Consider the following 25,395-nt stretch of genomic DNA (forward strand, 5'->3'; position numbering starts at 1 on the left):
AGTACAGAAATCCATTGATCCAGTGCTAAAAAGGTACCAAATTTCCGATAGAAACGCAAGTCACTACCATCTTGAAATTTCATTTCACACTCTACCTCACGGTCCACCGTTGCAAGGGAACATTTGGGAATGGCGGAGTGTTCCGCTCCGGGGATATAGCCAATAATACCTAGTACATTATTATAGCGTGTTCACCGGTGCATACACACACAGGAGTTTAGTGTTCTAGCTTTGGGCGATTAGAATGCCCATATGGGAAGCAATCTGCACTGCACTAAGTAGTCTCTCAGGAGACATCTGTGCGGTGTCGTCGTCGTCATCGGTTCCGTTCGTAATGAGGTGGTCAATGTGGAGTAATTCAATTTAGTTCTGAGCAGCTTCGAGCCGGTGGTGACTTGGGGGTAATTGTCTTGTCGCAACCTCCAATCAGACTCGACAATGTAAGGTATGTAGGTTAAAGGCTTTTGCCGAGAGAATCGAGGTGAAAATGATTCGTTCCATTGCTCCGGTATGACAGCCTACAGTCTGTGTTTTAATGTAATCAAGCAAGAGTGCATGACTAGGTACCACGTATCTTGTCCCCTCCCCATCGCACCGCATGCCGTTAGGTGTGAACGAAACATGAACATTATTAGATGACATAAATCATCGTTAATAACATGACACATGGACGTGGAGAGCTTTTCTTCCGAGTCGGTGAAGGTACATATCATACCGTCCGTCGTACGATAGGTTACTGGGGCTGGGGGGAGGCTCGCACGGCTGCGGCTGGGGCACTACCTTTATGGCGGCAATAATCAGTTAGGTATACGAGACATGTGCTGTATGACGATGACGACGACGACGACGACGTCTCATCAGCTACATTCAGTTCTCGAGGGGTTTTGTTCGCACACCGATGATTGGTTGCCGATCATTTAACAAGGCGCGACAGACAAAAGGCTAAATCAATCCTAATTATGCGATGATGAATGGCGACGGGTTATGAAACATTGATTGCCTGTGATGATAAAAATGATTACATTTCCATCCTTCGGTGAAGGTGTTAGCTACAAAGCTGTTGGTCAAACTATTCACTCAGCAATTACCATAAAGTTTAGCTAAAGATGCATGATATCGAGCATGCTATCAGGTTACAAATTATGAACAATAGATCACACGTAGGAGTTTCTATATTATTATTGGAAATCGGCGGTTTGCCCTACCTAAAATGAACCATAAACCACTGATTCAATCATACCTAAATAATTCGTTTTGGTTTTGCCTTTCTCATATAGAAAGGTTATGCAATCACTCTGAAAAACGTCAACCTAATCCCGGCCCGGAGGGCCGAGTGTCATATCCCATTCGACTCAGTTCGTCGAGATCGGAAAAAGTCTGTATGTGTGTGTATGTGTGTATGTATGTGTGTGTATGTGTGTGTGTATGTATGTGTGTATGTGTCAAATAATGTCACTCATTTTTCTCAGAGATGGCTGGACCGATTTGCCCAAACTTAGTCTCAAATGAAAGGTGCAACCTTCCCATCGGCTGCTATTGAATTTTGGATCGATCGGAATTCTGGTTCCGGAATTACGGGTTTCAGAGTGCGGCCACACAGAAATTTCTCATAAAAACTATAGGAAAAATTAAAAATAGAATTTTTATTTTTGATGCTAAATGTATTCAAGGTGCATAAAACGTCGAGATTTGATGCAAACACGAAAAAAATTTGACTACGATTCACTTTTTTGGATTTTACACATTTTTGCCTTTCTCATATAGAAAGGTTATGCAATCACTCTGAAAAACGTCAACCTAATCCCGGCCAAATTTTTTTTTCGACTCGCATAAGCTTTCTGGATTTTAACAGGGGCGTAGTTGATGGTTTACGGATAGGGGTTACACCCCCCCTCTACTGTTCACTCCCCTCCTTTAAAAATCTCCTTAAATCACCCCTCAGTCCACCACCTCATACCCCTCCCTTTCAACCCCATCATCTTTAAACCACCACTATATTACAAAGCATACCAATTTAAGCTGGGGAGTCGTTCGTTCATGGGACTTTCGCCCTCCTCACATACCCATCCCCGCATGACAAAATGAGTTAGCAAGCAGATAACATTGATCTAATGCTGATTAGGCTAATGGAGTATGATATTTTTTTGTTTCAAGTGTTTCACCGTCGACACGTAGCTCATCAAGTTCGTGGCTGGCATGCCATTGTGTATAAGTGCAAAGTGTACTAAGAATGTAATGGACATTTCCACAATTATGTTGAACATAAAAAGCCTCCGTGCCATAGTTTAGAGAAATGAGAAAGGCACAATTGCACCGCTAGGTGGATTAAAACAGGTTTTTTTTATTCATTTCGTTTATTTGATAGGCACAAATGCGTTAGCTTGGCGGTGCCAAATTCTTTTGTTTTTACATTTTGAGTATCTTAAAATTCATTTTGGTTGTGGGTTAATGGACAACAGTCAGTCTGGCGTATGATAGTTAGTCTTGAAACATTTGGAGCAATTTGGAGATGTTACTTTAAGCTATTCAACTACTATTCAACAGTTTTCGTGACGCCACTCGCATACTGTGTAGTAATGCCAAACTGGTCACGACTCACGAGAATAACTTCATAACTTGTACAATGCAATATCGGTCCCGACGATTCGAACTTTTGTAACAGTTTATAGCTAAATACGCTCTTTGCAAATATCACGTCGTCGCTCCGCTGTTGTGCTATTTTATGACAAGCGCCATTTAGCCCATAGCGAGAAAAACGTTTTTGCCTTTCTCATATAAAGAAAGGCTATGCAATCACTGTAAAAATCGACTTTTTAGCCGAGGCCCGGAGGGCCGAGTATCATACACCATTCGATTCAGTTCGTCAAAATCGGCAAATGTCTGTGTGTGTGTATGTATGTGTGTGTATGTGTGTGTGTATGTGTGTGTGTGTCATTTAAACTCACACAATTTTCTCAGAGATGGCTGAACCGATTTTCGCAAACTTAGTTTCATCTGAAAGGTATAACGCTCCCATAAGCTGCTATTGAATTTTTAGTTGATCCGACTACCGGTTCCGGAGTTACGGGTTGAAGAGTGCGGTCACACAGCAAATTCTCAAATAAAAGCTGGTACCACCATAATGTTCAAATGATGTAAAACATATTAAAATTGATATAACATTACTCTAGTTTGCGGGTCTGGATCACTAATGATCAATCAAAGCAGCTTTGACCACATTGGCCACCTATGACGGTTCATGACGCCCTCGGGGAACCCGCCAAGTTCCTAAGCTAATATCACACCCATTCCACAACGAATTCTCTACCGATTTTTACGAACTTGATTTCAAATGAAAGATACAGTAATGCTGCTGAATTTCATTCGGTTCTGACTCTTGCTTCCGGAGTTACAGGGGTGTTAGTAAGGATACACTGGAATTTCCCATATAAATCGGTACAATCGTAATACCTCAGAGGCTAAAAACTATTGAAATGGTCACCAAATTACTTCTAATCGTAGATCTAGATCACTGATTGCCAATCAAACATTCTTTGAATATATTGTCCACTATCGACGATTCCGGAAGTCCGGAATTCCGGGCATATTCCACAATTAAAGTCACATCGGTTCATCGGTGATGACTGAACCGATTTTCTCAAACCAAGTCTCAAATGGAAGGCAAAATATGCAGTTGAGTATTGCGTAGCCGCCCCTCCCCCCCCCCTCCCCACCTTGCCCTTACACCTCCCTCCTTCATCACTCCCCTCTTCTTGGATCACCCTCACGCCCAGATTTCCTTCATCCACCCCGTATACCGAAATAAGATGAAGGATTTCTGACGCATCCTCCACACCCACTCTACTAAACCCCCATTCCCTACACGTTCAAACGCATTCCACCAACCTTTGCAAATTATAATCACATGAAGATAACATTGAACTCATGCTTATTAAGCTAATTAAATATTATTCTTTTGCCTTCCATATATAGAAAGGTTATGCAATTGCTCCAAAAACCGACTTTCTAACCGAGGCCCGGAGGGCCGAGTCTCATATAACATTCGACTCAGTTCGCCGAGATCGCAAAATATCTGTGTGTATGTATGTATGTGTGTATGTGTATGTGTGTATGTATGTGTGTGTATGTGCGGATTTGTTAACAAAATGTCCACATCGGTTACTCGGAGATGGCTGAACCGATTTTTACAAACTAAGATTCAAATGAAAGGTATAATATTCCCATAGGTTGCTATTGAATTTCATTTTCAACCGACATCTTGTTCCGAATTACGAGTTGAAGAGTATGGTTACAAAACAAAATTTGTTGATTTGTCCACATCGGTTTCTCGGAATTTTCTGAACCGATTTAGACAAACTTAATTTTAAATGAAAGGTCCATCAGCTGCTGTTGACTTTTGTGTGGATCCGAGTTCTGGATCCTGAATTACAGGGTGATACGTACGATCACGCAGCAAACCTCGATTCTAACGAATTCTGCGATGAATGTAAAAAGGTGATTTTTTTCCAAAATGTAAACACAACTGTTGAATTTGTAGATCTAGGTCCCCAACAGTCATTCAAAGTCTCTTTGGCCACACTGGCCACCATCGACGGATCCGGAAGCATCCAAAGTCAGAATAACGGTTATATTGGTTTCTCGAAAATGGCTAGATTTGCTCAACTTAGTCTCAAATGAAAGGTGTTGCGTCCCCAGAAACTGATATTAAATTCCATCTCCATCCGACTTCCAGCACCGGAGTTACGGGTTGTGGAGGTCGATCACATAGAAAACTCCGATTCAAACCGATACCGCGATGAATGCAAAAAGGTGCTCTTATATATACTTACCAAGTGTAATAAGAATGAAAGACATTTCCATAAAGTTATATTGTACGAACCAGCTATTAAATCATAGTTTGGAGAAATGAGAAAGGCACAATTGCACCTCTAGGTGGATTAAAACAGGTTTTTAAAGTTTGAAATTGAATATCTTGAAACTTATTGATAGTAGAAACAATTCAAAGAATGCAATTGATGCATCTATCTATTCTGTTTTAATCTCTCAAATATTACAAAGATCGGTTGACTATTTTTAGTAAAAGCTTGCAATATTGCAAACTTTTACTAAAAATGTAACAAAAGTCGCACTCACACGTGCAGGGCCGCCGAGAGGTAGAGGGACGCGGTGTTTCCCCCCAGGTCCGGAGTTGTGGACGGGGCCCGGACTTTGAACAGAAGGAATGATTCTGTTAAATATTAATTCAATAACAATTCATTGGAAAATTCAATTAGAGTTTCAATATTGGGATGATTTTATTTCCTCCAATTTCTATCATAAAGTTAATGGTACATTACATTATGGAGTCATAAAGTTAATGGTACATTACATTATACTTCATGACAGACTAATCAAAAGAAAATTTTGAAACTTAAAACTTAAAAAACATTTTAACCCGCAATGGGCAAAAAGAAATTGTAAATTGTGTATTAAAACCCTAAAATTTATTTTCTATTTCATATTTTACAACAAATATTTTATGGATTTTGATTAACTATTTAAAAATGAGCTAGTTTAAGTTGAAAGTTCTGTGCTCTCAAAATTGATTTTGATTCGTATTTTACTAATTTGCACAATTGTTCAAATAAGATTGGTGAAACTAGTTGTGATTAACTCCACAAATCTTTTTTGAACATGAAAATCTACGAAGATAACAATCCATAGTAAACATTAACTGACTTTCTCAGTTTAAATGAATTTTTCCATTTTTTCTCTTGTTTCTTATTTGCTTTTTTGTTTCTTTTCCATTTCATCCAGGTTTTGTATTCTTTCTATTTTCCACACTCAATCTTATTTAACTTTTTTTGTATATTTGTATGCCCCACTTTTTCGTTTTTTCCATTTTTACCATTTGCTTTCCTTTTAAAATTTGTCCCGTTTTTTGCATTCGTATTTTGTATTGTACTTGCCCATTTTTTTAATTTGTTTCATTTTTTCACGTTTTTCTATTTTATCTATCGTTGTATTCGTTTCTTTTGTATTTGAATTTTGAATTCCAGGTTTTCTATTTTGTTACTTTTTTCATTTGAATATTTTTCCTATCATTTTATTTTGATCTATATTTTTTTAATGTTTTCAGTTACACATTTCATCAAATTTTATTTTTTCCCACTTTTACTTTAAAAATATTTATTTATTTTTTTAAATTTTCTCATCTTTTCCTTTGTTATAATATTTTACATGTTTTCTATGATTTCACTATTGTCTGTTTTTGGGATATTTCCACTTGTTTCTGTTTTCTATTTTTTCTTCAATCTATTCCGTCCAATCGTTACCATCTATTTTTATAAAACTTTAAGAAAAATAACGTCCATTTTTAGATTTTTCATAGTTATTTTATTTTTAGCTTTTTATTCCATTCTTGAACATTTTCATTTCTTCTAATTCAAAACATTTTTAACATTTTTCCATTTTCTTCTTTTCATTCTTTTCATTTTTTTAAATTTGCAACTATTTTTTTATATTCCAACATTTTTTATAATTTTTATTTTTACTCAGTGGATCTATTTCGTTCATTTCTATATTTGTTTATTGTAGTCTTGTTTTTATATTTTTTGTTGCATTCATTTTTCTAGCATTTGACATTTTACTGTTTTCCATGAACGTGATTTTTTCATTTTTCATTTTGTTATTTACCCGTTTTCATTATTTTACCTATTTTGAAAATATTTTCTCTTTCTTCAGTATTTATCTATTTTTAATTTTTCATTTCCTTCGTTTAATTTAATTGTTTCAATTATTCAAATCTGTTTTATTTTGCTCTTTCTTCAAATAGTTCACATGCTTTTTTTAAGTTTGCCCATTGTCTAATTCTTTCCATTTTCTGTTATTTCTCCGTTTTGGAAATTTTTTCTATTAGGTTTTTGACTATTTGCATATTATTAATCTTTTTCCATTATTCAAACCTTCTTTCAGTGTAGGGATCCAAAATGAACTTTCTAGAACTCTGCAGTTTTTTCTAAAACCTTTGTTCACGTTGCATTGGCATAAATTTATAGTTCCGAGTGAAAAATTTACTCTATTGATTGCGTAATGACCATCCGGAAAATCTGGAACATTCGATGAACTGATCAATTCATAAAGCTGGCATTAGAATCATGCGTTTTTAGCGTTTCTTGAATTCTCAGTGGAACGTGTTCGTACTTATGACCTGCACATGTATTTTGGCTACATAATGACCTTCTGGAAGATTTGGAACATCAGTGGACCGGCCAATTCATGAACCTTTGCCTAGAGCTATAAGATTTTATTCGAAAATATTTTTGGGAATATCATTCGTATAAATTTGTACCCTACTGGTAACCTTCTGGAAGATACGGAGCTGGCTCTGAAAGTCTGTGGTTTTCTCGAAAGTTTTATTTAGAATTATTATTGCAAAGAAATCGTATTTGTGACTGGTACAAACACCCTATTTGTGAACTGGTCAATTCTACCCCGGATCATCCGAATGGTCTGTTGGTCACAAGTGCGAATTTATATGAATAATATACACTTATATGTTTTCGAAAATATCTCAGAGCTCTAGAACAAGGTTCATTAATTGACCAGCTGCACAGATGCTTCAATAGGGTCAAGTGTCCAGTCATAACTACAAATTTATGCCAATGAAATATATATTTTCGAAAAAACTTCAGAGTTCTAGAACAAGATTCATGAATTGACCCATTATACGGATGTTCCAGATCTTCCGGATGATTTTTACATAAATCCAGGGTAAATAGTTGAGTCACAGTGATAATTTCATTTTAGATGGGATTTTATATAAGCTTTCAAGTATATTACAAAATTTTGGGATCAGTTTCATTGATTGTCCACATTGTTGCTTGTTCATTATGAAATATACAATTATACCGCCGGAGTCCTTATCGGAATCGAACTCCGGAACATCTAAGTTGGGTCGAATCATGTTCAAAATTGGTATATACATTCTGATTTTAGTTTTGTCTGTGTTTATTATTACTATTTTGTCAATAAACCTGTGTTTTATGATGACGGTTTTGTACGCCAAACATGACCCCATTCGGCACCGATTCCCGCTGCCCAAGCTGGTCACATACGTAATTATTTATCAGAAATTGAAAATTAAAACTCTTGCAAACAATTTGGGTACAGGTTCATATAGATTTGGCTGAAAATGTGTCTTAGAACTGAGTTCGAAATCCGGGTCAATATAACCCGCTAACACCTTATTCGTTACAAAAAGTTAACACCTAAAGAACGTTAAATTTCATTTTGCTTTGTTCCATTTTATTTACTTATTAGTTTTTTCCAAATTTGTTACTTTTTTTGTTTTTCTCTCGCAATTTGTGAAAAGTTTTAATTATTGGTTGTTCAATAATATTGTACCAAATATATATATATATATATATATATATATATATATGAAGAACTCGCAAAAATCACCTGTACCAGTCTTCCCTGAAACCAAAAAAAAGTCAGCAACACTATTGCACGAATGAGAAGTTGTGTTTTCAGAGACTGGCAATGTTGTAGCGCACCGACTTGGCCGAATGTGGCGTTTCTTTAACGAACGCTAGGTGAAACCTGACAAAGATTCGAATAAAACCATGCAACACCGACATCCTGAATATGGAAATATTGATAAATCGTCTACTTTCAAAGCCACTAACAATTTCGTAGAGATATTCAAACATTGCTCGACTTAAACTTGACGCATTTTTTAGCTCGATATTCAACAAATCCGCAAATCCCTCATTTGCCTGCATGCAAAAAGATTCTTTTTCTATTTGACATTTGCTCTTCAGTTATCCAAATTACTTGCACGCCAAGTTAGCGAAACAGTTAAAAGTGATCAAATCAACTGTCACAAGCGTCATGGAAACCGGGAGGAACAGTGGCCAATATTTTCAAGCATATGAAGCTGTCGAAGTTCACACAGAAATATCTGGTTTGGCAGGCTTCCTGTACCTGTGGTTTGAAAAGCGATATTTCAATTGCGATCGAGCCCGTCGATAAGGAAATTTATGTGAAAGAGTGCATGAAAAAACGTCTGCTACCTTTCATGAAGCAACACGATTATTCCACGCTATTTTGATCAGATTTGAATACTGCCACTACGGAAAAAAGGACACGTAGTAACACGCTTGCGCTCGGCCCAATCGAGGACTATTGGTACATCGTCAAGCGGAGCCAGAATAAGATCCAAAACGCGACCCCCCGTCGCCTTCTTGGATTTCAAAATGGCGCCAGCATCCTTTTTCAGCATAGAAGGTGAAAAACCCATTCAGTCCCGATTTAGCCAGCCTTTTAATCCAAATTTAGGATTTTTTACGCCCCCCCCCCAACTTAATCTTCATCTTTTCTCTCCCCTGCTTCCTAATCCCTTTTCTCACTTTCCCACGCGTGGCAAGGTACAAATCTTCGAATAATCTGGGAACGTGGCGTTTAAGCTAATATGAACTGATTTCTGATTCCATGTGGATTTGTCAATTTAAAGATGTAGAAATACATATTTTCCCACATTCATAGATCACTTGCCAAACAAGGTTTTCTGGTTAGTTGGCTAAGGTTCGGTAGCTTCCAAATTTTGTATACCTGTAACCTGTAACCATAGGCAGCCGATTGGGAAAGGGGCGGGGGCACACCTTTCTGACAAAAAATGTCAAATTTTGGAATGTCACTTCGTAGCATTAAACTATTCTTTTCTCTCTACTAATCGTCAGGGAGCTCATTTCGCCATTGATTTTGTAACATCAACAACACGTGGTGAATATTTTTGTTTTCTAGATAGTCAAGCCCAATTTTGCGCAATCGATCAGGTTACAATGGGTGATATGAAGGGTTTCATTATAGCAGGTCTGTTAGCGATACAAACTCAGAAAGCATTAACACTTTACTGAAAAGCGAATTAATATTCTGATATTAGCTTCAAATTTAAGCATTAATTAAATTTTAGTTTATGATTGACAATTAGGATATCAAAGTTTGTTCACATTTTGTTGCGCTTTTTTGTTTATTTATTTTTCCTCGCCAAAACATCAAATTTAATACTTGCTCAATAAAAAAATTTAACATCTCAATGAATTTTCGATTTACTTTTACTGATTACACAATAGAAATTCTGTTTGACTTCATGGGGAAATTTTCTGACCCAACACAACATATAAATTCTGCATCCTTGAAGAACTGTATATACAGTAGTGTGCTCATATTGCTTCCTAGTCACACAAGGTTGTTGCGAGACTGAGAAGAAACACGAAGATCTAGGTACCTTTTTTTAAAACAAATGCCTGGCAGTCTATTCCTTAAAATTGGCATCCTTTGCATTTTACTGATTTGGGCCAATTCCTCGTTCCACATAAAGCAGATTTCCGTAAAATTAAGAGAATTGACTATAATTGATTGAAATCCAATATCTTAATACAGCCTTTAAAGGGTTAGAGTACCTCGGGCTCAATTTCAGTTGAAATGCCAATAGATTCCACTCAAGGAAGTCACTTAAGGTTTATTCGTTAAATATCTATGCCATTATGGTGAAAAAACTGAACACTGAGCTATGTGGAGAATCCGTCTTCGAGGAGGCTACAAATGTCACCGAGCAAATAAACAACCTAACAGTAGCTCCACCTAACAAAATGAACTGGTCAGAACCCGGGTCCGTTAGTGGTACGGCCAGGTGCTGACGAAATTTGATGGATGTGTCTTGATCGACGATGAAATTTATGCGAAAACCAATTTCAAATAAATCGCGGGGCTCACTGCTCACGGCTTCTAATAGATTAAAATTTGTTTTCGAAACAAATGGTTTGGCAAGGGAAATGTTGCTGTGGCAAGAAATCAGCAGTCCCATGATGGCGCAATTGCGTTATGCCCAAATCTAGCCAGCTGCCATAACAGCAATGACTTGCTTCAATGATCGACAATGGGGTCCAGTTGTGTGTGTTTTGCCTTTCTCATATAAAGAAAGGCTATGCAATCACTGTAAAAATCGACTTTTTAACCGAGGCCCGTAGGGCCGAGTGTCATACACCATTCGATTCAGTTCGTCGAGATCGGCAAATGTCTGTGTGTGTATGTATGTGTGTGTATGTGTGTGTGTGTATTTGTGTGTGTGTCATTTAAACTCACACAATTTTCTCAGAGATGGCTGAATCGATTTTCGCAAACTTAGTTTCATCTGAAAGGTATAACGCTCCCATAAGCTGCTATTGAATTTTTAGTTGATCCGACTTCCGGTTCCGGAGTTACGGGTTGAAGAGTGCGGTCACACAGCAAATTCCCATATAAACTGGTACCGCTATTATGTTCAAATGATGTAAAACATATTAAAATTGATGTAACATTACTCTAGTTTGCTGGTATGGATCACTAATGATCAATCAAAGCAGGGGTGTTAGTAAGGATACACTTGAATTTCCCATATAAATCGGTACAATCGTAATACCTCAGAGGTTAAAATGGTCACCAAATTGCTTCTAGATCACTGATTGCCATTCAAACATTCTTTGAATATATTGTCCACTATCGACGATTCCGGAAGTCCGGAATTCCGGGCATATTCCACAATTAAAGTCACATCGGTTCTTCGGTGATGACTGAACCGATTTTCTTAAACCAAGTCTCAAATAGAAGGCAAAATATGCAGTTGAGTATTGCGCTGCCACCCCTCCCCCCGGTTTGCCCTTACACCTCCCACCTTCATCACTCCCCTCCCCTTGGACCACCCTCACGCCCGCATTTCCTTCATCCACCCCGTATACCGAAATAAGATGAATAATTTCTGACGCATCCTCCACTCCCACTCTACTAACCCCCCATTCCCTCCACTTTCAAACCCATTCCACCAACATTTCAAAATATAATCACATGAAGATAACATTGAACTCATGCTGATTAAGCTAATTAAATATTAATCTTTTGCCTTTCTCATATAGAAAGGTTATGCAATTGCTCCAAAAACCGTCTTTCTAACCGAGGCCCGGAGGGCCGAGTCTCATATAACATTCGACTCAGTTCGCCGAGATCGCAAAATATCTGTGTGTATGTATGTGTGTATGTATGTGTGTATGTATGTATGTATGTATGTATGTATGTATGTATGTATGTATGTATGTATGTATGTATGTATGTATGTGTATGTGCGGATTTGTTAACAAAATGTCCACATCGGTTTCTCGGAAATGGCTGAACCGATTTTTACAAACTAAGATTCAAATGAAAGGTATAATATTCCCATAGGTTGCTATTGAATTTCATTTTCAACCGACATCTTGTTCCAGATTACGAGTTGAAGAGTATGGTTAAAATACAAAATTGGTTGATTTGTCCACATCGGTTTCTCGGAATTTTCTGAACCGATTTTGACAAACTTGATTTTAAATGAAAGGTCTATCAGCTGCTGTTGACTTTTGTGTGGATCCGAGTTCTGGTTCCTGAATTACAGGATGATATGTACGACCACGCAGCAAATCCCGATTCTAACGAATTCTGTGATAAATGTAAAAAGGTGATTTTTTTTTTCCAAAATGTAAACACAACTGTTGAATTTGTAGATCTAGGTCCCCAACAGTCATTAAAAGTCTCTTTGGCCACACTGGCCAGCATCGACGGATCCGGAACCATCCAAATTCAGAATAACGGTTATATTGGTTTCTCGAAAATGGCTAGACCGATTTGGTCAACTTAGTCTCAAATGAAAGGTGTTGCGTCCCCGGAAACTGATATTAAATTCCATCTCCATCCGACTTCCGGCTCCGGAGTTACGGGTTGTGGAGTGCGATCACATAGAAAACTCCGATTCAAACCAATACTGCGATGAATGCAAAAAGGTGCTCTTATATATACTTACCAAGTGTAATAAGAATGAAAGACATTTCCATAATGTTATATTGTACGAACCAGCTATTAAATCATAGTTTGGAGAAATTAGAAGGGCACAATTGCACCTCTAGGTGGATTAAAACAGGTTTTTTTTACTTTGAGGTGAAGCTTTTACGCCGACCCAGCATACGTTCAATAGGTAAACCATACTACCGATTTGGTCCATTGTGTGCCAGAGTGAGGGACTCTGAACAGAAAAGATAACTCTGAACCTTACTCCTCTAACCTCCACCAAGGAGTCCGATATTTGCTTGATCCTCCGGATTCCATTTGAAATTACTACTTCGGAAGGAGGCTGTTCTCATGCCCTTCACTGGATTCCAGGTCCGTCATATCAGTCCTGCACGGCATGATATTCTTCATGCGCTCTACTCTGCGTTGACTAGTTGGAGGGTGGATTCCGGTTAACTAGTATCTCGATAGCTAGCTACCTCGGCAGAGAGTTCCCCGAAGAAAGAATATCTCTCGAAACCGTTGACGGACGCGTTATTATTACTTCGAGGCAGTCCGGCACAATGCCGATATTTGTGCGGCGATTCCAGGTGGAGGATTGCGTCCGGTTCACTGGTGTCCCGACGATTTAAGCTGGCGATTCGCTACTGACTACTTGGAGTAGTTCCCGATGATGGATCTTTCCTGCTCCGACGAAGAGTTCCCCGGCAGTGGAAAATCTTCCGAAACCGATACTACTCGGGCATATGCCGAGGCTGGTTTTGCAATTCTGGGTGGAGCGTTGACTACCAGTTCGCTAACGCCCCGATAACCTTTTGCCAGTGTTACTTCACGATCTACTCGAGCCAATCCCCGGCGGTGGGCCTAGTCTACTCCAACGGAGAAATTTGCCGACGTCTAAAGTTCCCTTGAAATCGTTATCTCGATTTTGGTTGGTTGAGTACCGAAGTCAATCTTGGGATTCCGGAGGATGATTTCCGGTTCTCATGTGCCCCGATGATCTATCGTCGACGATACGTGCGTTCAGTTTAGTCCCCCACGGTGGATCCAGCCTACTCCGGTCGCGCCTGCTGGTCTCCTTTATCTCTCTTCACCAGACTGACTTTTCGAGTCCCAAGGTCGGCCCGGCGATTCCAGTTTAAGTGTAACTTTCGGTTCATCGGTGCCTTAACGACTCGAAGCCGTGTACTGCTTTGTTGTTGGTCGTTGTTGCTCTCGCCATCTTTGTTCCAATGCTGGCATGATCTGAACAACTGTTCTGTTCATCACGTCCCATTTTTTTCTTTTTTGCCCACATTTTTTGGGCAATATTGTTCATGTTAACGTCCTCACCGACAATGGTTCTCATTTCGTTTTGCTCGTGCTCGAATCGCAGACATCCGAAGACCACGTGCTTAGTCGTTTCCTCTGCATCACCGCAAGCGATGCAGTACGGCGATCTCGCGTGGCCGAGCCTGATCAGATTTTTCTTGAAACAGTCATGCCCAGACAAGAACTGTGCCATGTGGAAGTTCACTTCATCGTGCGCTCTGTTCATCCACACCAACAGGCATGGACTTAGTCGATATGTCCATCTACCGTTTACAGCGTTATTCCACTGATGTTGCCACTTGCTTAAGTTATCAGCTCGGCCTCGGGCTCGGGCTTATGGATTCCTCTTGTGTCTTGATCCCTATAACACTCACTATCTTCTTCGAATAGAAGATTTATGGTAACTGTTCCAGCTATCACGTAGGCTGCCTCTAGCGAGATAGCTCGATGCGCGCTAGACACCCGCATGGCCATTAACCTGAACGTGCTGTTCAGCCGAGATGAGTTCCTCTTCGTTTGCAGTTTCCTCACCCATGCAGATCCTGAAAGTAGTCGCATTTTACTGTTGCTGATCGCCGAATTGTTGAGCATGATCCGATATAGTGCTGAGATCACTTTTACGGCTCTCACTCATGCGTGGTCTTTGCGGATATTAAAGCTTAGCCGGTCGTCTATAATCACTCCCAGTTGTCTAACTTCCTGCGTTGAGTTTATGATACACTCTCTAACCGAAATTATGCACTGCCCTGCTGTTGCTTCTCAACACCTTCTCGGTTTTGTGGTGAGCTAACGTCAGCTTCTTCATGCGCATCTAATCTTCCACAACACCTATTGCCTTCATTGCGAGTTCTTCTAGTTCCTCTAGTGATTCGCCGATCACTAGGAGCACCACGTCGCCGCAAAACCGACAATTCTCACGCCTCTAGGGAAGCTCCGTCGTACATAGCATTCCAAAGAGTTGGGCCGAGTATTGAACCCTGTGGATCGCCTGCTGTTACGGTTACACTTTTTTCCTACTTAACCGCTGTGTTTACTGTTTACTGATCACCTTGTTGATCACTTCTAAAATATTAGCATGTTGAAGTAGGAAAATGTATCTTTGTACCAAAACGGTTTCTGGTCGAATAGGAGGGTGGACACGTGTCCCTCCCTGGTACCGCCAGTGCCTGTAACAAACGTTTGACCGTTGTTGTTAAAAATAAACTGAAACTTGAATCGAAATGAAAGAATGACGTTTGAATTGGTTCAATAGCAGGCTTCCTTACTGCTCTCGATTTTAGCTCATTTTCTCTCTTGCAAGCAGTTAAACGCAGTAGGGCTGTTTACTAGCTCCCACCGAAAGCGAGAGAACACGCTCTCGAGAATTAAGAGATTTTTTTGTGTTCACATATATCGCTCTACCACGCAGGGGGGATGGTAAAGTGTTAATTCTCGCCCAATTCAAGAGGGAGTGTTCATCATCAGATGCTCAGTTACAGAAAGAGCATGTTTGAAAAAAATGCCAATAAAATAAGATGGTTTCAAAAACAACAGAATGGCGATATTTTATATGAAATGAGTGCTTTATTTAGGCTTTGCATATTCAAACCAGCCATTTATATGTACACACTAAGCAAACCCAAACTTGTTCGGTAATTTCATTTGACGATTTGCACAGTAATATTTAACGGAGATCAGCAATTGATTTAAAAAATTGCGAAAGTGTTCATTTTTCAGCGACTTTGGTAGTTAATTAATTAAATAACGCATAATTTGCTGCTAAAACCTAGAATATTTTCAATTGAACTTATTATTACTTTTGCTTTTTTCGGTAAATTATCCACTATGCAGTAAAAAACTGACTTGTTCGGCAAAAAGTTAAACATCATAGAATCTCGTCAAAAACTTACAAATCATGTACAACAAACCATCTGCCATTTTCGGAGAAAAACATTAACACGACGTGTTTGAACATTGCGAATACTTCTTAGTCTTTCCATGAATTTTCAACAAAAACCAGGAAAAAAGCAGTTATAGTGAAATTTTTCTGGTCGTCATTATGTTTGAGGTGTTGACTTGGGCAATTTTACACATGACGATTTTGTATAAAGGATTTGACTCGCAAGTGTGATAATTAGAAGCCTGATAGTGCAAGGAAGTTTATTGATAATTATTGATAATTTTTGCGAACAAGCGATTTTTTTGATAATGAGAATGTTTTGTGTTAAGAAATCCCGGGCTAAAATTCGTAATCAAGTTCAGGAAATGTAAGATTTCTCTCGATCGTCTTTTAATTTTCTGTGCAACCATTAAAAAGCTGGTAAATTAACTTCCACTACCAATTCGTCAAATTTAATGATCAAATTGCTGAACAAGTCAGCAATCCCCATCTGAAAATTTGCTGAGTATTTTTTACGATTGAGTATAAAGAGAATATTGCGGAGAGTTGGTAACAGAATTGGTTTACTAAATTGACTACCAAAACCCAAGTAAAATTTTCCATTACTCAATAATTCAAACTAAGTGTGTAATCTATGCACGTTCGGTAGAGCAAATTAATAGACTTTTGAGCATTACACTAATGTTAGGACCCTTTAAACATGTATTTGAGAATGATTTGAAGACAACGTTGGTTTTATTTTTGCAATGATTGGATTAAGGTAGAATATTGGTGTTTAAACGCAAATTTAATTCGAGTGCTCTAATTTTCACACTGCCATTTGCGACAATGTGATGAAGAATGATGGCAAACGCCGATTAAGTAAAGGTTTCAAATGAGTAGGGTTATAATATAATTACGATGAAAGTAGTCTCAATATCCTTTAAGGGGTTAAAAAACTGGTTGGAACTCAGAAAATCGGAAAAAAATTATGAGATATTCTTAAAGTACATGCTTTTGAAAATATCTGTGCAAAATTTCATCCAGATCGAACCAATAAATTTTTAATCACAGCCGTTTGCAGCGCGCTGGTTCTTCCACAAATGAAGTAAGCACAAAACTTTAAACGCAATCATCTCGGAATAAAGTTTTTTGAAAAGTACCGTTGCGGTGAACGTGATGTCTCAAAAGCTTCCAAAAGTGATCCGATTTACATAAACTTTGTTTAGAATTGTTTGTATTTACATTCTCGTGTACTTGAACGGTTGCTTTTTCATCTAAAAATTTTCGATTCTTTGCAATAAATTTTTCCCAATATATATACGCGAACGGAGGTCTTAGTGGAATGTACGTAATGTTTCAAAGATTTTCTTCCATTTAATTCCACTATGTTTTTATAGTTAGATGCACTTGCACTTCACTATTTAACAGATACCGGTATTTCGATTACTACTTGTAATCTTCTTCAGTGTTTGTATCAGTCTATAGACTGATACAAACACTGAAGAAGATTACAAGTAGTAATCGAAATACCGGTATCTGTTAAATAGTGAAGTGCAAGTGCATCTAACTATAAAAACATAGTGGAATTAAATGGAAGAAAATCTTTGAAACATTAATAAATTTTTGTTTAAAATTTTTAACACGGAATAACTCAATTTTTTGGTCAATATGTTTTTTTTGTAAGATAATAAATTTCTTTTAGGAAACCGATCCAATTAAGTACACCACAATACATTTCTCTTTAATAATCTTTAGTTTTTGATTTTCTGTTGAGCGGTTCAGCTTGGAGAGCGTTCACCATAAACCTTTGCCAAAAAACATGCTTTGGGGGATGCACCATAACTCCGACAACCTTCAATATATTTTTTAATTCAACTTGTGTTTTCTATCTTCGATAGTGCCACCAACGAACTTTCGTTCGCCTATTCAAATAAAATTTGCATAAAAAACTTTAAAAAAATCACGAACTTAGCTCACTTTTTCGCCATTCATATGTAACCCCTTAAATCAGTCTAATTGGCATTTTAGTGGTTACACCACCGTAGAATTTTTAAAACGTCGAATTTTTATTTATTAGTCTAAAATGCGTTTTAGGATGTTAAAAATTACATCCCAAAAAATGAAAGACGAATACGATATATAAATGCTCAAATTATCAGTTCTTCCGCAATGCTTCTTGTGTTAACCTTATGCCCACTTTTTTGAGTTGGACGAAAATGCAACTCGAACAAATGGCTTTTGATCGTTTTGAAATTTTCACAGCATATTCGAAATGATTTCTCCAGCAACGTGCGTAGGATTTTAATTTCATATTGCTTAATTTTTGTTAAATTAACAATTTGTTTCGATTTTAATGGTATTTTCGGCGTATTTTCACTTAATAGTGCGCCATTTCGCGAAAAAGCCAAATATCGAAAAACAATCCTTCCTAAGTCGCTTACTACTGTCATAAGGAATAAAAAAACATTTTTTTGACACTAGGTTTAAAATTACGCGAGATAGTTTTCAGGCCATGGACCTCTACCTAAAAAACTCGCATAGGGGGGAAATGCTGCACAGATGCCATCTTGTGATAAAATTACTAGAAAAAAATATTTTTCTGATTCAATACATAACCCTTTTAACAATATTTAAACTCATCCCTTTATTGTGCCAAGAAAAAATCCGAAATATGCTGGGAGCTGCCAATTCAAACATCTTTACTATTCCCAGAAGGTAAACATGGATACTTATCATGAAAGCCGAGTGAAATATTCGAACACTGATGTGAAGTGAACTAAATTTGGTTCCCCTGAGGGTAAAGAGGAAACTATTTTATTCTCATCTGTCAACTGAGCAATTTATCTTCGTTGCTCCACCAGACTATGATGAGCTAAAAGCAGAGCATCTAATAAAGGTTTGCTCTGTCATAAGCAAGAGGATTCAGCAATGAGAGGATGTGGTTTCTCTCTGCTCTCCTAGTCACTGGGCAAAAAATGCGCTCCAAAATAAAACTCATGTTATATTGGGGTAAAATATTTCTCTATCTCTTCGTTGCAAAGATGAGTAAAATGAAGCCTGATTCAATAGTCATACGGTGCCTCGTTTCCCGCCGCTCTGATGCCCTTTATACATCTTGATCAAGCCGAGTTCGATCAATACATTCGTTTAGCATATTTTTCTTATTTTTAGGATGCAAATAATGTAAAAATAAAAAAATGTGATTTTAGAAATTTATACTAAAATATCAGAGGAACCAAAAAAGAATATTTTTGTAGTTTCGGTTTAATAAAAAGAAAGAAAAAAAATCCCCCGATGCTATCAAAGTCCTCATAATATTAGCCAAGAATACACCGTCGGGCTGATAAAAACGGGTCTTTACCGTACTCGTCAACTCCGTTCCAAAAATACCCATATTGTTCGGGGTTTAGAGAATATCGCTCAACCAACGAATTGTATTAAGAATGTGAAGCAAACTTTTTTTTACGAACTAAATCCCAAATAACAACACTTTTTTTACGAACTAATTTAATTTCCAGTTTCCAGTATACAGGATTTTTATTCACTGTCGTGTTTTCATTACGAGAAAAGGTGATTGCTGCAGAATTTTGAGCACATTTTTTCTATGCATGCGAACTAATACAAACTGTGATTTGAGGCTCTTCATTGGCAATGATTTTGGCAAAGGATACCCATACTTGCCCTAATCCAAAATTGAAATTATTGAAAATCCTTGCGAGAAGTGAAAATTGCGTGCAGTTATCGCTACTCTAGAATACATAAACTAACATAGTTTGAACATATGTTTTCCGAACGGGACCGCTACGCTCAACGTCAACGAACCCCAGGAATCTCGTCACATTAGTTCGGTTACATCGGGACGGTTTCGCAAATACATGTCTTGTTGGATTTAATTACGATGCTGAAAATGATCGATGGTCCCTACTGAGCGGGATCAGGTTAGCTAAATGGCACTACCCGGTTTCACCAACTGGTGTTTCATTCCGGTTCGGAATGCTGCCACCTATCAACTCCCATAACATCAACGCGTTGCAGCCACGCGAGCCCCCCGCGAGCTGCTCTCTCTCTCTCGCTCTCGCTTTAATGGAATCTACTAAAACAAACAGCACTCATTTCATGCATGCAATTAATCATTTTGATAAATGCTCCATTAGAGGGTCTAGCGACAAGTTTATAATCGATTAATTACTTGTTCTTTGGCGAATGTGATACAGTATTTAGTACACTTGAGTTCTTCTAAATGATGCCTGATTTACGGATATCTGCATCGTCAACACTGCCAATTATTTAGCAGGGAAGCAGGCTCGGTATTAAAAAGACATTATTCATGGCGAATCAGGGCCGCTGATAATACTGCTAAGCTAATCAGTTTCTGCGTGATAGCTTAAGACATTTTAAGCTAGGTTGCTTAGGGATCTAACCGCATGCTTTGTCACAGACGCAAAGTTGGGTGCAAGCTGCAAAGTTTCAAAACTATTGGTACAAAATCGCCCAACTCGCTCCAGAAAGCAAAGCATGTTTAGAAAGATTTTTCAATCTTTATTGCCTCTTTACGGGTGCAAATTGCACCAATGCGATAATAGCTAATCGCTCAATTTGTTGGGGCAACACATCAGTTAACAAACAAAAAACATACGAGGTGTTCAAGTAGTACGATCCTGCCCGAACCAATTCAATTTAGTGGTCCATAAAAAATGCGAAAATGTGCAAACCACAGCTAAATGGCAAATTAATTAGTATGCAGAGCGCAACGTATTTTTCCTTCTTCCGTGACTGTCATTTAAATCCAATTCCAACAACACCACAGGCGTTTGACTGACACTATTCAACAGAAGAGTTCCGGTTTTGCGGTGATTTTTTTCAGTGCTGAAAACGATCGAACAAATCAACAGAAAATACTCACCCCCAGCAACATGGCTCGATGTTCTCGCCAAACACCGCAACAGCCCAGAATTCCTCCCAGCACGGCTAGGAGACCCGCCGCCAGCAGGGAGTACGTTCCAATGGCATAATTTGTCGTGGACAGAAGCGATACGTACTGGTGCTTCCAAAGCACAGTCCACACGGTAACGCCTATTATCACCAGACCAGACATCTGTGGAGAAGAAAAGCAAACCGGAGATAAAGAGAAGGAACAAACAATTAATATTGAAATAAGAGTGCCACTTGAACAAGCGATTGAGTCATGGTTTGCTGGGATCTAGACAGATATGGGATGCGCGCACTACATGCATAATAGGGCGGGGTTTAATCCCATCCTTATCTGAACCGAAGAATTCTGGAGATAGACTAAATGGTTTCAAGAGCGCCACGGTTTTTGATTTAAAACGAATGGCCAAACCCGATGAGCCACTAAAATGATGGATTGCAAGATGTATGGTATACATTACTGAAATTATTCTAAAGCTTCTAGAACTGTTAATAGTATAGTGGAATCAACTCAATAGAACAATTCTCTCTTCTCACATAAATTACAATCCCTTGGCTTGCCAGCCAGTGAAGCAATTCCCATTCCATCTCAATACAGATTGGATGCAATAAAACAAAACTAATATTTGAACTGCTCCATCACCATACGATAATAGCCGAACGTTGCACGAATTCCGTTAACGAAACTCTAGATAAATATCGAATTCATCCCGACCCGCATCAACCACCCAGTCAGAATGTTGAAATTAATTATTCATAAACGTTTCAACATAACAAAACACACCAACCGATGCGCGGTAAGCTACCAATCCGATCCGGCCCTATCTCCAGCATCCATCAGCAACCAGTTCGCACCATAATGCATCAGGAAAACCGAAACAATTTCGTCATCGCATTCGACCGGCTGCCCGTCAACAACGGATGCAACGCTGTCTCGCTAGGCGTCGGTCGTCGTCGTCGTCGTAGCAGCAGGGCAGTGAAATCACATATATAGCACAACTTCTGAAACAATTCAATTAAAAAACAATTCTTCATTCGGCCGGCGTATTTCCAATCAAACTGCCGCGCCGGCCGACCGGTCGGTCTTCTCTCGTTTCAGTTTTGATCTGAAGAATTTTAATTCTTTCATTACCGAGACTTCTGATTGGAAATTAATAGCTTTTCCGCTCATTTACGTTTTCGGGTTCGTTTTTCGCTCGCTTATCTTATATATAGTAGGGCACGAAAGCTAGGATGGGAAAGAGTCATCCGTCGTTGTTGGTCCACTTGATGGAAGACTCGAGGCGGCAATTGATGGGTTTTGGGTGGGATTGGGCAAATCGATGAGAGTCTGGATTGGATTGCTGGAGTGTGCTCGAATGATGCTAGCTTGGCAGGGAGGTTTACAAAGAGCATTTATTGATAGTCATTTATATTGATATGTTGTAAAAATCTGAAGTGTTGCGGTGTTTAAATTGGAGTTCACGTTGATTGAAAAATATTAATTTAAATTATGTAGAAAATGTTAATACAATGTTTCTTTTAGACTTGTCGAATGTTTATCCTACAAATTGGTGAAGTAGTTTTGTTGTTTTCTTTTCTTCTTTTGATTAAATGTTTCTATTGATTTGCTTGATACTGTAAGTTTTTTGGATTTTTCGGTGTATTTTGTTTACTTCTTTTACCACTTTTGTTTTATTATTCCTGTGCTTTCTGCTGCATTTGATTATATGCTTCTTTATTCTTCTACAACTTCAATAGACATACATTTTATTATTTCTTATGCATTACCCTTGAGTATCGGTTTTTCTATTTCTTCTTTTATTTCATTTTCTTGGTTTAAAACTTCTTTTATCATTTCGTTCTGTGAGTAATGCTGATGTTTGTTTTGTTATTTCTGCTGCTTGTGTATTTTCTGTTTCTTTAATCTTGTGTGATGCTTTTGCTTCTTTTGTTATTGTAGCTTAAATTATTTCTTTTGTTTATTAACTTTTGCCTAGCAAGAATTCAGTTTTGATATTTTTATTTGGAATTTCTTATCTGTATATGATATTTTTTTAATGTTTTAGAATTCACACTATTCTGTTTATTCCTTTTTTGTTTTTTGATAGGTATATATACTATTAACCGTTATTTTGGTATTTTTTGTCATTTATGTTATTTCGTTGTGGTTTGGCTGTTTTGCTATTTTTCTTGCTTTATGCAATCATTGTTATTATTACTACTTGGTGTTTTGATGCTATTTTTGTAATTGTGACTGTTTTTTTATTGATACTTTTTGTCATTGTAATTTAAATGTTATTTCTTATTCATGGCTGCTATTTTTTATTTTAGTTGATTTAGTGCTTCTTCTTATATTTTCATTTTTGTGAATGTGAATATTTTGATTGATTTTGTTAGTTCCGTTATTTATTAGTTATAGTTATTTATTAGTGATAAAACTTTTTGTTGTGGTTAAATAGTTATGTATATTATTGTTCAAAATCCGAAAAAGAATATTATGGGTGATTATTATTTTTCAAAATTTCTGTTAATTTTGTATATTATTATCAGTCATTACATTGTTATTCATGTTATTTTTATTATTATTGTTGAGTAAGCTTTGATATTTTTGCATATTTTTTCGCTAATTTTGATATTTTGTATCATTCATTATGTTTGTTGTCTAAGCGATTTTTTCTCGCTTTTAGTTCGTCATGAGGAAGTCATCGTGTGATCTCGGATACATGAAATTTAAGATAAGTATTTTTTTTTGTAAAACTCAATTTGCTTCAAATCGAGTCGAAAAAAAAATCGAAAAAAAAGAATATTGCAGTTTTTATACCCTTTTTTATTTCGACTATGTTAGTCACATTTTCTTTTTTTACGTTTTAACGACATTCAATTAGCTAGAGATTACTGGGTAGGGAAAGTTATGAAACTTAGAGCCATAGTACTCAAGTGAGAGCAAGGATGTGAAGTAAACAGATCGGAAAACTAGAAGTGGCAGGGTCATTAGAACAGGCTTAATATCGTGCGGGCTTAATTTTTGCCTTCTGATAATGAGGGTCGAGCTTAGGCAGAATAACTACGAATCACTCGAGTTCACTATCATGTGTCCTTGATAAAGGTAGACGTATCTATCTTTACCGTGACAACCGGCAGTTTTTATATTTTTTCTTATTTTCGTTCTTTTGATTATTGTTTCAATTTTTTCCCTTAGTAAACTTCTCTTTTATTATTTAGATTTTCAATTTTCCCTTATCCCTTTGTAATTTTGCTTCAGCGTATTTTTTTTTTATTTTTATCGCCTTCTATTTTTCCATATTTCTATTTTCTCTGCCTTCTTTCCTTTTTATTACAACCTACTTTCTGTCACTTTTAATTTACTTTTACCTTCTGCTGCATATTTTTGCAGTTTTCTATTTACTTTAGTCGTTTCTAGTTATAATTGTTATTTTTTGCTTTCTTTTTCCATTTGATCATTTTTATTTCCATTTTTGCTTTAAGAAGTTTTTTATTTTCCTCTTTCGTTTATTCTTTCGCCTTTTAACGTCTACGATTTCTGGTAGCATTTTTAATTGCATTTTTAATAGAACGTATAATCTCTTTCCGTTTCTATTTACTTTTCTGTTCTGAAAATTGTATAAAATGTAATGATTATACAATTTTCTTGTAATTCTTGACTACATTTTATTAATTAAGTTTTCATTATTTCTGTTTCGTTTATTTCCTTTGGTTTTCATTTTGTCATTTCTCCCTTTTTCTTTCTCTTTCTCATTTCCTATTTCCCTTTTCCATTTTTCCTTTTTTTCTGTACTTTCCTCTTTTTTCCCCGTTTCTTTTACCTTGTTTTCTTCCCATTTTTTTACTTCCCATCGTTTCCCGTTTTTCCTTTTTGGATTACTTATTTCCTTTTTTCTTTGCCCTTTCGAGTTATAATCTTTGATTTTTTACTTTCGACTTTTGACTTACGACTTTCGATTTTGATTTTTGTTTGACTTTTAATTTTTGGCTTTTAACTTTTGTTATTTGACTTCAACTTTGAATTTTTGATTTTTGGTTTTCGAATTTGGAATTCTAATTTTTGAATTTTGATTTTTGACTTTCGAATTTTGACTGTTGACCTTGGACTTTTGACTTTCTACTTTCGACTTTCTACTTTCGACTATTGACTATTGACTATTGACTATTGACTATTGACTATTGACTATTGACTATTGACTATTGACTATTGACTATTGACTATTGACTATTGACTATTGACTATTGACTATTGACTATTGACTATTGACTATTGACTATTGACTATTGACTATTGACTATTGACTATTGACTATTGACTATTGACTATTGACTATTGACTATTGACTATTGACTATTGACTATTGACTATTGACTATTGACTATTGACTATTGACTATTGACTATTGACTATTGACTATTGACTATTGACTATTGACTATTGACTATTGACTATTGACTATTGACTATTGACTATTGAC

The 25,395-nt window shown here is 37.2% G+C and overlaps 1 protein-coding gene across 1 annotated transcript in view; it reads right to left on the reverse strand.

Moving 5' to 3' along the window:
• Nucleotides 1-25,395, reverse strand: part of LOC131690864 (CD151 antigen-like) — a 185,851-nt gene that overhangs the window by 15,789 nt on the left and 144,667 nt on the right. Inside the window, exon 3 of the mRNA XM_058976937.1 lies at nt 20,907-21,098. Within this exon, the coding sequence (XP_058832920.1) occupies nt 20,907-21,098 (192 nt within the window). The remainder of the gene's footprint in view (nt 1-20,906; nt 21,099-25,395) is intronic.

This window comes from Topomyia yanbarensis, chromosome 3 (genome assembly GCF_030247195.1).
Source record: "Topomyia yanbarensis strain Yona2022 chromosome 3, ASM3024719v1, whole genome shotgun sequence".
Lineage (NCBI taxonomy): Eukaryota > Metazoa > Arthropoda > Insecta > Diptera > Culicidae > Topomyia > Topomyia yanbarensis.